Source organism: Paramormyrops kingsleyae, chromosome 14, assembly GCF_048594095.1.
Source record: "Paramormyrops kingsleyae isolate MSU_618 chromosome 14, PKINGS_0.4, whole genome shotgun sequence".
Classification (NCBI taxonomy): domain Eukaryota; kingdom Metazoa; phylum Chordata; class Actinopteri; order Osteoglossiformes; family Mormyridae; genus Paramormyrops; species Paramormyrops kingsleyae.
Window position 1 is genome coordinate 28366412 of NC_132810.1, and position 15884 is coordinate 28382295.

Consider the following 15884-nt stretch of genomic DNA (forward strand, 5'->3'; position numbering starts at 1 on the left):
TTATATGCTCTGGTCAAAATTATGCATTTTGTGAATGAATGACTGTCCCATGCATTGACTGCGAACAGCTGACAGCCCCTCAACACGCCACTTGCGCTAGCTGCCTGTCAGCAGACCCTCTGGGTGACCAAATCAAAAATGAAACTGGAGCAAAACTGGTAAATCCGGCTAATATTGATTTAATTGCACTGGAGTCTGTATTTGTGCCGAACAGTGCAGATGAGCTAAACGTATGCTGATCACTTTCTGTTATGCCGCATTAACAGCAGATTTTGCATATTCAGCAAAGTGAGGCGGACGAAACAAAGAACGTTTTATATTTTACCGTGCAAGTTATTAGTTTTCTATTAAAACGTATATAGTTATTAATTTATTTGTAATCAGAAATTTATAGAGAACTGTTATAGCAACAGTATGGATGGCATCTACAATAGCTGGCATATATTTTACCAGATGTACGTCGCATCGCCATTCGAGATACCTGAAATGACAATTGTGGATAGGAAGAATGTCATTGTGGATATCTGAAATGCTCACTAGGAAAAATTAAATTAGAGATATCTGCAATACATATCCAGTCTAGCGATTAAATGCTAAAGCGGCTTGCCATACTTTTGCATGTATTGTTCCTGTGCTGCAGTCAGGGGCGTTGCTAGAGATTTTGGGCCCCATGAAAGCATATCATATTAGGCCCCCCAGTCCAAACCAGTCCAGTTATTTTCCTAATTTTTTAGGGCCCCTGTCACTCAGGGGCCCTTGGAATCGTCCTAGCTTTCCTCCCCCTTACGGCACCCCTGGCTGCAGTATTAAAATATTTAAAAATGCAAAATAATTATGCTGTGATTGCATTGTTTATTTTTTCCACGTATTATAAACAAATCTAATTTTAAAAAAGAACTGTAATAGTACGCGGTCATATATCTAGTGACAGAGGAACATTTTTCTCTTCTTGCAATGGTTGTCTGCAGGGCTTCCCCTCAAAAACCGATAAAGTGGTAGCACCCAATTTTAAACGTCTTAAGACGTTCAAATTGGCCGGGTTAACACGTCTGAACGTCGTAACACGTAAATAACGTACGTGTTAAGACGTTATTTGTTTGCGTGTTAACACGGACGTCAAAGTAGACGTTATGCCCCAAATGGCCTTCCATACTCCGCTCCCTGCTCGTTCGTTCGCGCAGGTCTCAACAACTTGTATGTAAAAAGCCATTTATACATAGATAATAAGACTTCAATATAGACACCATTAAATACCAGCAGTGCTGGGATAGCTGAATAAATATGTTGAATGTAGTCACTGGATGGAAGTTACAAGTATGTGCAATTGTTTGTCTAATGGACAAAAGTACTTGAGGCAGGTGTGTGACAGCAGATAGTTTGTATGCAAAAAAAGGCAGTATATCCATGTTTTTTAGGTTCAGTGAGCATGTTTTAATTGATATTGAATAGATAATTAAAAAAGAGGGAAATACTCAACTAAGGGACGGACAGGAGTTGGTGGTGCTTTTATTTTGAAAGGGTCGCTTTGTCCATTTCAGCACACGTTGCAAAATGGCACCTGTTTTTTACGTCTGAAGGTGTGAAAAATCGACGTGTTGATTTTTTCCATGAAAAAAATCGACGTGATGATTTTTTGTATGTAAAAAATCGGCGTGATGATTTTTTGCATGTAAAAAATCGACGTGATGATTTTTTGCATGTAAAAAATCGACGTGTTTTTTAAGACGTTTTGGCCCCGTTGGCCTTCCATAGCGGAGAATCATACTAAGGAAGCCGTGACGGGTAAACGGGGTTTATTAAAGCAGACAGGGAGCAGCACAGGACGAACATTAATGACAGACCTGGGGAAAAAGGACTCAGACGCAGACTAAATACACAGGACAAGGCGAAAATAACAGGCAACAGGTGATCACAATCAGGAATTAACACGAGGTAACGAGGGGGGCGTGGCACACACAAGGATCATACGAGCAGGTCATGACACAAGTCTCCAAACGCAAGGACAGATCATAACATATTAGTTATTATTAGAGGTCGACCGATATATCGGCCGGCCGATATATCGGGCCGATATTTAGCATTTTTTAATGTATCGGCCGATATCCGAGTGCACTACGCCGATTTTCAGACAGGCACGTCTGTGGGCAGCCCAGTGTTATTGTTGCTGTGGCTGTTTATTTAAGTAGTTTGCTATGAAATGTTGCTTTAAAAGAAAACGCGAATTACGCTATTGGGAACTGGGGTAATGATAATGAGCCTTCAACCAACTGTAGCTTACAGGTAACATTAAGGATAATTGATTCTAATAGAGTTCGTTTTGTGCGCTTATTGGTGGGCTCACAGACGTTTTTTAATCGTTAAAAATCATTTTAATTGTTAACATTTTAATTATTACCATATCAGCCCGATGTTATCAGTTATGTTTTTTTTCTTGTGTCGGAGAGTTTCACTCTGTGAGTGTGTGGGGCGGAGCAGGCAGCTCTCAAATACTGCAGCGTGTGTGAGAGTTGCGTTACTCTGCCCTGATCACAGACAGCGCCGTCCTCGGAGACACAGAGCTGCTAAGAACAATGCATGGCGGAGAAAAGTATTTGTTCGAAAGCGTGGTTACCATTTACTTGAGCTGATGCTGACAATGGTTTTTTCATTTGAGACCGGAGATTCAAACAATTTGTCAGACGTCTAGATAAAAAGTGCATGACTTTGCGCAGTTAGTTTCCTCATTAAAACATGTCTATCCTTTATACGGGCTTATACGTAGACAACGTCACAATCACTAGGGGCTTATGTTGTCCTTGCATACAAGCATGGGCGTAAATCCCGGGGGGGACGGAGGGGACATGTCCCCCCCTATCCGAGGGTTGTCCCCCCCAAAAAAAATTATAAAAAAAAAAAAATCGTACTATTGTGAAAAATATATGTATGTATACCTAAAATAATTCTGTAAGTAGAAAAAAAAAACAAATGCAAAAAATGCATTTAGAAACAGTTCAGTTCCCCCAACCCTTCCTCACAGTGGTTTGGCCAACTGCCTGCTTTCCCAGTTCATCTCACCTACTCTACACACACGAGTCAGGTGTGTGGCTGCGGCTCAATTAATGTTGAACTCCAGTAAGTAGGGTATTTTATTCACTTTAAATAAAATAATGTACATAAATAATGTACATAAATAATGTAGCTGATGCAGACTCATTCATAAATTAGTTGCGGCAAAAATGCTGATTACCGATGTAATTTTCCATGAATCTGCTATATTAGCGATTAAAATATTACTTATCTAGTTAACGTTAGCTTGTTTACAATAGCTTGTTGTACAGGGTTCGTACGGGTGCTGGAAATCCTGGAAAATGCTTGATTTTTAATATAGTGTTTTCAAGGTTAGAAAAGTGCTTGGATTTTGGACAATGTGCTTGAACCTGCTTGAATTTGAAATTGCATTGCTTTCATAATAATTCGTTATCTTACGGAGTAGTTTTCCTTTTAGCTAAAAATGCATTTTGCACGTAACGAAAATAACTCCGCTCGAGTCCGCGCTTGTGGCTGTAGTGGTGTAATCGTGCATTCCATTTGCCTCGGGATCCGATTTTCGGATTCCGATATTACGTCACATCCGCTAAAAACTCGGGAAAACCGAGTCGGATATAGTAGCAATACCATGGATCCATATGGAAAAAGCAAGATTTTTTGCTTAGCCGGACAACTTGTCGGATTTAAGGTACCTCAGTTTAAATGGCCTTTATCTTCGTTCACTTACAATTAGCCCGAACTACCTTAAATCCGACAAATAATCCGACTAATCATGAAATCCAATTCTAGAACGGTTAATTTGTAGCCATTGTTACCAATATCACTTGATAACACATTACGCGCGGTGCTTCACGTATAAAACTCCGTAGCAACACGTCCACACATAAATTGGACGATATAGTGTGTGCGACCGATTTAATGAGCCACAAATGAGAAGTAGTGCTTAAACAGGATAAAGCTACAACTTTCCCTTCTGCTGATAAAGGGCGCAGCCATCTTCGATTCTGAACTCGGGATCCTCTGCGTTATCCGAGATATTTCTCGGATCTCCGAGAAATGGGAGCGCGCATGTCATCACTTCCGGCTTCGAAACTCGGAATCCGAGTTCCTAGGGCAAATGGAATGCACGATAACAGTCTAAAGGGCACTTCCTTGCCAATTTGTTATTGATCGTGTAATTCACGCGAAAGTATTCAACAATTTAAGTTGAAATGTCATATTGTGTTTTTTTTTAATAGCACAATGGATTTAAATGTGAAAAAGTACATACAGCATATATAAACGTAATTTACCGCGGTTGTTAGGTGCTGGAAAAGCATAAAAATGCACCTTGAAAGTACTTGAAAAGTGCTGGAATTTGAAGTTGGAAAAGGTGTAAGAACCCTGGTTGTATAGTGCACTGCAACTAACACGCCAAAGCCGTTTCCCATGCATTGTTTTATTTGTGACGACTTGGCATAATGTTAACTTAACATTAACGGCCACAATTAGCATATTGTTTAGCTGTGCATTTACTAAATGAGCACTGTGCTACGTCCGAACTGACCCCACTGTATTTTTTTGTAGAATCAATTTCTATTATGCATTTAAACAGTCATGTTTAAATTTTGTTTGTTGATGGATTTACTGTAAACAACATAACAAACAATGCAATAAATAGTTTTGAAGAAAAATCTGCTTTGTCATTGAACCTGAGAAAAACTTTGAAAATAACCATAATGACGCAGTCTCCATGCTACAATAATAATGATAGAAGCAACGTTTTTCATTGTGGGGACATATTTTTACAAGTACAATTTGACTGTATTATTTGTGTCCCCTTCAAAAATTGCTCATGAGAAATTTATATTTATTGTCCCCCCCTACTGTTAAATGAAATTTACGCCCATGCATACAAGGCTGTGCAATACGACAGTTATTTTATTTTATTTTCCGGGATCACTAGATTCTGATTGTGAATTTGGCTTTAAGCTATCTGTCTGGTAACAACAGAAACAACATGTTAGTGTACACTACTCATCATACCATGATGCACTTAGTGTTCTTTTTTCTTCAAAATGTATTAGTGAAATTGTTTTAATGTGCATGGAATACTGGAATTGTAGAATGAATTGAAGATGAAGGTACTATAATAAAAATTCTAACCTTGCATTTATTCTTCTGTTTTAGTAATTGCTGTCTGATGGCTGAACAAAAATCTAATCCTGTATGGCAGCATTTCACAAAGCCAACACCAGGAAAAGCCAGGTGCAATATCTGCAGCAGACTGGTGAGCTTGGGAGCTGAAGAATGAGTTTGCTGCTAAAGAGATTCTGATGCTGCTATCTTTATTGTTTATAAGTTTAAGTTGTTTATAAGTTGTATTGTGTTTTTGTTATTTAAGTTTATATTTAAATTTACACAAGTCAGTATTCAATAAATGCTAAGTTGAGAAATTTTGTGTATTGTTTGTTATTATTAATGTGATATTTTATCATGCAAATAGAGGGGAAAACGTCCAATTTTCGGCCAACAAATATCGGCAGCATATATCGGCCATCGGCTGACCCTGACTCCTAAATATCGTCATCGGCTATTGAAAAACCCATATCGGTCAACCTCTAGTTATTATTATTATTTTAATTCTTGTAATATACAGCTGTTACTTTTTCTCATCATTCGTTGTCCCACAGACATTATTTTAAAGTGAGTCAACATGAGAATGTTGCAGCAAAAATTACTGCATTTTAAAACATTTACATGTTAAAATGATGGCAGCATATTGTGCCTCTGACTACCATTTCGGGCATCAGTGAAAATGGTCGATTGTGCAGAAAAACTGCAATGCGCAAATACATCATCCATGCAATGTCTGATCAGCTCCCCTGACGAAGAAATCTGTCACATTAGTGTTTCATTCATCGAAATCGTTATCAGAATTTTGCGTTATTCTAGGCTCGTTTTCACTTTAAGTTGTACATTTGAATTTGTAAAACCAACATAATAAAGGCAGAATCACCTTGTGCTCTGATTTGAATAATCGAAAAGAGGAAATACGACAACAATAGTTAACCTACATCACTATCAAGTGATTTGCAGTCACACCTCAACGATCCACGCGTGTACTTACGTCATAGAAAAAAATTAACATACTATAAATATTTATTATTACGAAAGAGGACGTTTCGTGTCGCAGCAATGAATATATAAATTATACTAATAAGCAGTGGGACGTATCGCCGTACGTGTTTAAACATACTGTGACTAAGAGACAACGCAGGTCTTCGCCACAGGTACGTATTTCTGCATCACATTACGTTTTTGATTCTTTGCGTGGTTGTGATAAGCCACAGAAGACTGCTTAACGGAGGTGTGCGTGCCATTAAACTAGATAGAGAACTTGGTTTGGAGTGCAAAGGAAAATGGCTCTTAGAAGCTTTCTTTTGAACTGCAATCAGATATTTACAGAATACACCCGGCTGGCATTGTCTAATGGACAAGCTAATGTAGACACAATACTGACGAAGTAACTCATTTTTCGCTACTTTAATATAACAGCTGTTATTATGATTTATGCCCTTAGCGTGTCCTTGAATATCTCTATTTTGCTATAATAGAATGACTACAATGGAAAGCAGTGTACGTTGGGCAAGTGGGCGATTGATTGAAAATGAATTTGCAGATGAGATGAGATGATAACAATTTCGGAGTTTGTTGCCGAGATTCAAACACTCACTCAGCAACAAGGTTTGTCAAGTTTATTATATTAAGCATATATTAAAATCGTATATTATTATTACAGCATCAATTGTCCCAAAGCATAAACAAATCACTACACACACTTGCACTGTGCTGTGGTGACGAATAATTACTCGCTTTGATAATAATGAGTAGTAAAAATTGTTAAATACAACTACTAGTAGCAACAAGAATTGTAATTAAGAATATTAATAATACACGCATACATGCACATATTTTATTATATTTTTAAATAATTAAGTGTATGTCCTCATTTAAAAAGAGAGAAATTCTACCTGTTTTTGACTTCTGAAGGTGTAAAACAAATACGTATTCAGGCGTGAAAAATCGACATGTTGATTTTTTGCATGTGAAAAATCAACGTGTTGATTTTTTACATCTAAAGGCGTGCAAATTTGACGTCTCTGGCCGTTCATATTTGACGTCTTTAGGCGTAAAGTTAAGACGTTTTGACCCCGTTGGCCTTCCATAATGTGCAAACGGCTGAAAAGCTCAGTGTTGCCAACTATTTTCAATGGAAAGTAGCTAAAGTCTGCTCGAAAAGTCGCCAAATGTCGCTAGATGACGTCATGCGTATATTTGCATATTGATGACGCAATTACGTCATATTTGCATTCTGCGTGTTTTCCCTAATCCTTCCTCACGTGTCCAATATAAAACTATCAATTACGTTACATATTTTCTGTCAGACAACATTTATATTGTACGTATATATGTTTTTTTATTTGTATATGAGTTTAATAAGTTTAATGAAGTTTATCGTTGTGTATGAGTAAGTAGAATCACGTACAGTCAATCAGATGTAGCTCAGTAAACGATCTCAGACGAGTTCAGAAACTGGAATGAACTTAAGCTCTGTAACAGTGAGTAATATAAGTGCATCAGAAGAAAAAATAAATAAATGAGAAAAAATAAGAAGAAACGGTCAAATAGTTTTATTTCAAGCAAAGGAGAAGCAGGAAAGTGATTGGTCCGTGGCAACACCGTTTGCACATGCGCATCTCATTCACATCTATGTCAGCTGCCGTGCGGTCACGGAAATATGCTGCTCCTTTCAGCCGGAGATAGCGCTCACTGATCAGAGCAGACACAGGGAGATGAGTAACTGTACCGGGAAAGCAAGACCTCGCGCTTACAGGACAGTACTGGGGACATTTGGAAAGTTGCTAAGGTTTGTCCAAAAGTCGCTAGATTTGTCGCTAGGCGCTTTTTTGAAAAAAAGTCGTCAAGGGGGTCTGAAAAGTCGCTAAATCTAGCGACAAAGTCGCTAAGTTGGCAACACTGGAAAAGCTACTAAATGCCGACCTTAAAAAAACGTATCAGCGACGTAGCGCCGACGTACTTGTCGGAGGCGTGACCACGGGGGGGCTGGGGTGGGCACTGCCCCCCCAGAGACAAGCCGTGCCCACCCTGCGAAATACTCTGTCCAATTAAAACATTTGATTTTCACACCTGAGTTGCTTTCCAATTAGCCCGTTTGAATTAGGGGCGTATCCGACAGTGCCTCCTCCACTAGACATGCACGTGCTGCTCACGGTTCACTTCGCTACGCATTTTGCAGCACGTTTTGAAACTGTTGACCGCAATCTTTAATTAAAACAGCGTATACGCTCCATTCTTCTTTTATCTTCTGGTTGGTAATAGCAAAAGCTATGCATAGGTGGCTTATTAAAAAGTGTGTACCTTCAACCTCTGTCCCTCCGCAAGCTGCTGTCTCCACGGTTGAGCCCAGCACCGCTGCTACCAACACGGAGCATAGCGCACCCACGTCGGGAACTGAAACTCCTACACAATCCTCCAGCTCTGCGCTCGTGTCGGCTACTTCAAACCTCTGCCTTCAACAAAATATACAGTCCGGTCTGCCTGATTTAAATATGGATAGGCCATCCCAGCTCATTTTAATTCATTATCCCAAGCGCGCATTCGGAAAGACAGATGTTTTAGTGCAAGCTGGTATCAGTCTCGACCGTGGCTTGAATATTCTGTTGTCCGTGATGCCAGCTTTTGCTTTGCCTGCCGCAAATTTAGTGTTTCCAATTCGGACCGCGAGGACATATTCACCAAACATGGCTACACTAATTGGAAAAAAGCTATAGAAAAAGACGGTGGCTTCCACAAACTCGCGTCTAGTATCCCGCACGTCAGAGCCATGTCTGCATGGCAAGAGTATCGGCGCCGGGCAGAGACGGGTGAAAGCATAGTTCAACTACTGGGTACAACCCAGATAGAAAAGAATAGATATTATGTGAAAAGCATTGGGGAGGCCGTTCAGTTCCTTGCAGTCAATGAACTGGCTCTGCTTCGTCACAATCACGAAGGAGGAGGGACTTTTCCTTAAGTTATTTGATTACACAATCACAAAAATAATAAAAGTTCCATTGCCTCTTAATTTTTATTGAACAATGGGTTATGATTTATGCCATAATTTTTGCTTTTATAGGTTATATAAAACAAAGTTGTTATTATTATTTGACCCCCCCTACAAAAATGGGGATGGATGGATGGATGGATGGATGGATATTTTTTGCCCCCCCAGACAAGCCAAATGCCCACCCACACATGATTAACACAAACTGGTTAAATTTGCAGACGACACTAAGGTGGGCGGGGTAGCAGATACTAATCTAGCAGCAGAGAGGCTCCAACGGGATCTGGATTTAATTAGCGAATGGGCTGATACTTGGCAGATGAAATTTAACACAGATAAATGTAAGGTAATCCATGCAGGGAGCAGAAATATACAGTACAGATATTTTATGGGTTCCACTGAAATAAAGGTAGCTGATTACGAGAAAGATCTCGCTATGTATGTTGATGCTTCCATGTCCCACTCTCGCCAATGTGGGGAAGCAATAAAAAAGGCGAACAGAATGTTGGGTTATATCTCTAGATGTGTGGAGTTTAAGTCAAGGGAGGTGATGTTACACTTATATAATTCCTTGGTAAGACCCCACCTAGAATACTGTGTGCAGGTTTGGTCACCATACCTCAAGAAGGACATTGCTGCCTTAGAAAAGGTGCAACGAAGAGCTACGAGAATGATTCCTGGTCTTAGAGGAATGTCTTACGAGGAGAGGTTAGCGGAACTGAATCTGTTCAGCCTTGAGCAAAGGAGACTAAGGGGGGATATGATTCAGGTCTATAAGATTCTAACGGGTCTGGATGCCGTTCAGCCAAATGACTATTTCAATATTAGTCTAAATACTAGAACTCGTGGCCATAAGTGGAAATTAGCGGGAGAACATTTTAAAACAAATTTGAGGAAGCACTTCTTTACACAGCGTGTAGTCAGAGTATGGAATAGTCTTCCTGCTATTGTAGTGGAAGCTAAAACCATGGGTTCCTTTAAATCAGAGCTAGATAAGATTTTAACAACTCTGAGCTATTAGCTAAGTTCTCCCCAAATGAGCTTGATGGGCCGAATGGCCTCCTCTCGTTTGTAAATTTCTTATGTTCTTATGTTCTTATGCTCTGGTCACACCTCTGGTACTTGTACTGACTGGGTTGGGAACAGTGTTGCCTACTTAACGACTTTGTCGCTATATTTAGCGAGTTTTAGACCCCTCTAGCGACTCGTTTTTTAAAAAGCGACAAGCGACAAAATGTATCGACTTTTTCTGGTGCTACTGGAGACTTTTGGAGACTCTGACGTGAAAACACGTATGGTTCTTACTGTTCTCACCGAGCAGCGGGTGCTGTCGTGGGTTCCTCTACAGTCCCAAAGCACTCACAGGCGGCCAGTCCTTGCACAGCAGCCCCGCTCAGCTGCAGTTAGAGCAGCAGATGTTCACCCCTCCGTATCCAGACTGAAAATGAGTCGCGCATGCGCGAATCCGCCGCTGGCTGATACCGCCCTGGTTTTTAGTCAGAAAAGTAACTCCACCAGTCTCTTTGGGGTCACCTTGCCGGTCCCAAGCCCGGATAAAGGAGGATTCTATATATATATATATTAGGGCTGTCAAAATTAACAGGTTAACGCGGATTAATCCATCATCATGATTAATCTGATTTAAATTTTTAATGCAATTAACCCATCTGCAGCGCATAATGACTCAAAATCCCTGAAATGTCTTTGTTAACCTATTTCGGGCAGTTTTGGTGCGTTCCATTTCCCTGGGAACTCGTATTCCAAGTTTTGAAGCCGGAAGTGACGGCATGCGCGCTCCCGTTTCTCGGAGATCCGAGAAATATCTCGGAGCAGCACAGAGGATCCTGAGTTCAGAATCCAAGATGGCTGCGCCTTTTATCAACAGAAGGGAAAGTTGTAGTTTTTTTACTGTTTAAGCACTACTTCTCATTTGTGGCTCATTAAATCGGTTGCACACACTATACCGTCCAACTTATCTGTGGACGTGTTGCTACGGAGTTTATACGTAAAATACTGTGCGTAATGTGTTATCAACTGATATTGCTAACAATGGCAGTTAACTGGGTTAGAATTGCATTTCATGGTTAGTCGGATTTACGGTAGTTCGGGCTAATTGTAAGTGAACGAAGATAAAGACCATTTAAACTGAGGTATCTTAAATCCGACAAGCTGTCCGACTAAGCAAAAAAACTTGCTTTTTGATATGGGTCCATGGTATTGCACTTCTGTGGCAGATGGAATGCATTCGATTCGTGTTCAAGATGTTCAATACACATGTTAAGTGCATATATATTCCCTTTTTTCTTAAGTCTATTCGCTCATGCAAAATGAAATGTGATTAATATAGATTAAAAATTAATGATATTTAATCGTGATTAATCGAAATTAATCCACAGTAACCCTGTGATTAATCCGATTAAAAATTTTAATCGTTTGACAGCACTAATATATATATATAGAATCAACAGAAGAAAGTTCATTTGTTGCAGACATGAGGAAAATTAAGTCGATGAGGTGCAGAGATGGGGACTGGAGTCGCTCTTAAATTGCTTCCAGTTTTTTTTTTTTATTTGAACTCGACTCCTACTCGTTGATAGCGACTAGCGAACAAGAAGTTGAAATTTCTACACGTTTAACGCCTTTTCCAAACCGAAAAGGCGTTAAACACATCAGGATGTTCGGCTATGCACAGAGCATAGCAACTGGAACCGGAGAAGTGTGATGTCAGGCGAAATCAACAAACATGTTTTTTCTGTTTTGGCACTAGTACAAATTGTAGATCCGATCTAATAAACCTAGGATATTCCGAGTTTTATTTTACATTAAAAACCACTGCTTAGAAACAGGCATTGCTTAACCAGTGTCGTAAATTATAGGCTATATACATTGAGATGGTATACAGTGACACAAATCGGCGTAGATTGCCATAAATCTGATAAATTAGCAGATATTTCTCAAAACACGTTTCCGTTTCTGACATTCCCTTCCAAGCCAAGCTATTTTCTTACAACTTAGCTGTCCGATAACTAAAAGCGCAGCACGACTGCACACATTACTTGAACTTCTTAACATGCAGTTCGAGGTTTTACTTACATAATCATTTATTTAATTGCACACACGAGTGACAAATCGATTTTATCCATTAAATGGAGCTGTTGCTTTAAAACTATGTATAAAACTCAAAATCTTGATTTACTGTAAACTTTACAGTAAAACTGCTACTGTATTGTAGCAGCAAGACAAACGAGGTCTGGGTTATGCTCGTTCATTAGCCAATCACATCACTTTATTGTAGTTCAGAGAGGAGTCTAGAATTGTTTGGTCTGGCTGCAGAGCAGGGCCAGTCTGACATGGTTTTGGCACAGCAATTTGTGCATGCGCGAATGGTCCAGGTCAGGAATTTATGCCAAAATGTACTGAAAGGGATATCTTCTTCATAATGTTATTTTTATGAAAATATACATTATAAAAGTGCTTAGGTTTTTACAAAAATATTGCTTCAAATGCATTTGAAATAATTACTTTGAAAATGTATATAAGCCTAAGGTACTATGAGGCATGGAGTTTTTGAACTGTTTTTCCCAATTAGATGCATCAGTTACTAATAGCCAAAAAACATATTGGCAGTTACATTTTTGATAATTAGTAACATCAAACTGGAACCACGGTTGAGACTTGACTCGGACTTTAATTTTGTGACTCGTGAACATCTCTGGTGAGAAGGTCAAATGGACTTACCTCAGTGTCACTGACCCCGACAACAATGAAGAGGGCAGCATATTGGCGATATACTAGCTTATAGTCCTTGTATTCCACAAAAGAGCACTGCAAGGGAATGAGAAGACATCTCAGGCCATGAATCTTGCATATCCTTACATATTAATCACATTCATTAACTAGCATGACCTTTGGATTGTGGAAGGAAAAAGGAAAATGCATGCTGAAGAAATCTATACAAACATAAGGAAAACATACTTGCAATATAGAAAACTTAAAGAAACAGACTCTACCAAATGTTATGTTACTGTCTCATAGATTGAGTGTTGGAGTGAGGGAGGAATGGCTATCATAGCTAGATCAGTCATTTCTGCTTCAAAACCAAATCAGTGACCTCTGTAGCTTCTGAACCTTACTCCATTTACTCCCCAAAGCTAATCAAAGGAGGACATGTGTGAAGTAGTACTTCATAAATCATAGATGTAGCTTCAGTTTCTGCCTACCTCATCTTTTCTTCGTGAAAGGCAGCTCTTGATGACATCCACCTCTAAAGAAGCCCTCTTGGCCATGTCTATGTCCTCGTAGTATTTGGACAGTTGAGTCTGCCCTTGTTTGTTGACCATCAGCAGAAACTTGATCATTGTCAAATAGCAGAGTTTTCCCCCTATATAAAAATTTAGTTAGCATTTAATAAATAAAGATAAGCAGTTTGCCAAAACATGATTCTATTTCTTATGCTAAGACATTGCATGGGTGACAAAATGTACCTGATTACATTTTGAGATAGATCGCCCCAAAACTGAAACAGTGCCTTGCAGTGATAACAAAAAAGTGTTTTGACACTTGATTTTAAGATAACTCAAAAAGACAGATCACATCAAAATTGGAGCAACACCGCTTAGTGGTGGCAAAAGGACCAGTAAAAGCAGACATCATTTGGCCTTGTGAATGTGGTCAAAAAGTATTTGATGTATCTTATTACTGCTTCACAAAAACATAATATGGATGAAGATCTACACCTGGCTTCATTTTCAAACAAACTGCCCCAAAAACCAGAATCTGTGCTGTCAGAAACCACAGCACTGTATTCCGTGGACAACCCCATCACTTGCTCTACCCACCTAATCTGTATTTGTAACACACTCACCGACAATTTCTAGAAGCACTTATTTATTTATTACACACTCCATTTACAGATGTGGACAAATTTGTTGGTACCCTTACAGTTCATTGAAACAATGCTTCATTTCTCCTGAAAAGTGATTCAATTAAAAGCAATTGTCTAATAAAATTGTGAAAATAAATTATTTGTTGTTTATTTTGCAAAGTTATGCTGAAGTATTATGAGCAGATTTGTTGGTACCCCTAAAGAGACTATTTATCCTTACATTATAATCATGTTTCAAACTATGTGTTTAACCTTAATTAGTATCACAGGTGCCTTCAAGCTTTTCATTAGCCATTCAGCCTATTTCAAGGGAAAGAACAAACTACTGTGTTGTTTGTCGTCATTGTGTGCACCACACTGAATATGGACCAGAGAAAGCAAAAGAGAGAGCAAAAGGGACAGTGCCTTTGGATTGGCAGACTGGGGTGGTGGTCCCAATCTGTAAGAAAGGGGACCAGAGGCTGTGTTCCAACTTTAGGGGGATCACACTCCTCAGCCTCCCAGGGAAGATCTATGCCGGGAACTGGAGAGGAAGGTCCACCCATTGGTTGAACCTCAGATCCAGAAGGAACAATGCAGATTCAGTCCTGGTAGCGGAACACTGGACCATCTCTTCACCCTCACAAGGATACTGAAAGGTACATGGGAGTTTGCCCAACCAGTCTGCATGTGTTTTGTGGACTTTGAAAAGGCATATGATCGTGTCCATCGGGAGGTCCAGGGGAGGTGCTCCGGGAGAATGGGGTACAGGGTTCTTTGTTGCAGGCCCTCAGATCCCTGTACAGATGGAGTGAGAGTTTGGTTCACATTACCAGCAGTAAGTCACAGTCGTTCCTATGCAGTGGGTGTTGGACTCCACCAGGGCTGCCCTATGTCACTGATTCTGTTCATAACTTTTATGTACAGAGTTTCTAGTCGTAGCCATGAGGCGGAAGGGGTCCGATTTCTGGGGCTTGTAGGATCGCAGCTTTGCTTTTTGCAGATGATGTGGTCTTGTTAGCGTCATCGGGCTGTGACCTGCAGCATGTCTGAGGCCATGGTTCTTGACTGGAAAAGGGTGGATTGTTCTCTCTTGGTGGGGGATAAGTTGCTGCCTCAAGTGGAGGAGTCTGTCTCTCAGGGTCTTGTACATGAGTGAGGGAAGATGGGAGCGGGAGATCGACGGATGGATCAGGGCAGCGTCAACAATAATGTGGATGCTGCACTGTTCCATTTTGGTGAAGAGGAAGCTGAGCTGGACAGTGATTGAAAGAATGAGATTGCAGATACAAGTGGCTGAAATGAGTTTCCTCCATGAGCTCTGGGTAGTGACCGAAAGAATAAGATTGTGGACACAAGCGGCCAAAATGAGTTTCCTCTGGAGGGTGGCTGGGTTCAGCCTTAGAGATAGGATGAGGAGCTCAGATATTTGAGGGGGCTCAAAGTAGAGCTGCTGCTCCTCCATGTCAACAGAAGCCAGTTGAGGTGGTTCAAGCATTTATCTAGGCTGCCTCCTGGACGATGCCTCCCTGGGGAATATGTTTAGATGCCAGATGGCTGTTTTCACAAGATGAGAGCTGCAGCCACTGCTTTTGGCCTCTGCTGCCTTCTATCGCTGTTGTTTCAGTTTTGGGGTGATTTTGGGGTCTATTAGGTGTAGAATTTCATGCATATAATGTTTTTGTAAAGTGGTAATAAGGTCCAAAGATCAAATAGAGTTAACAGAACAATAATATCTAATAGAGTTATCCTATTACAGGGTCAAGTGCCTTATCAAAGTCACCCTTGCCTTGGTTGTCACTAAGTGCTGTTGTTTCAATTTGCTAAACTTATCACGGGACCGAGTGTCTGAAACTCCTCTTTTTTCCTACCGCAATGTAGAAGTGC

General features: G+C 40.1%; 1 protein-coding gene across 1 annotated transcript in view; it reads right to left on the reverse strand.

Annotated features, from left to right (window-relative positions):
* Positions 1-15884, reverse strand: part of ap4s1 (adaptor related protein complex 4 subunit sigma 1) — a 33047-nt gene that overhangs the window by 14926 nt on the left and 2237 nt on the right. Inside the window, exons 2-3 of the mRNA XM_023792172.2 lie at positions 13354-13514; positions 12872-12958 (exon numbers count right to left, since the gene is read on the reverse strand). Of these exons, the coding sequence (XP_023647940.2) occupies positions 12872-12958; positions 13354-13491 (225 nt within the window). The 5' untranslated portion in view covers positions 13492-13514. The remainder of the gene's footprint in view (positions 1-12871; positions 12959-13353; positions 13515-15884) is intronic.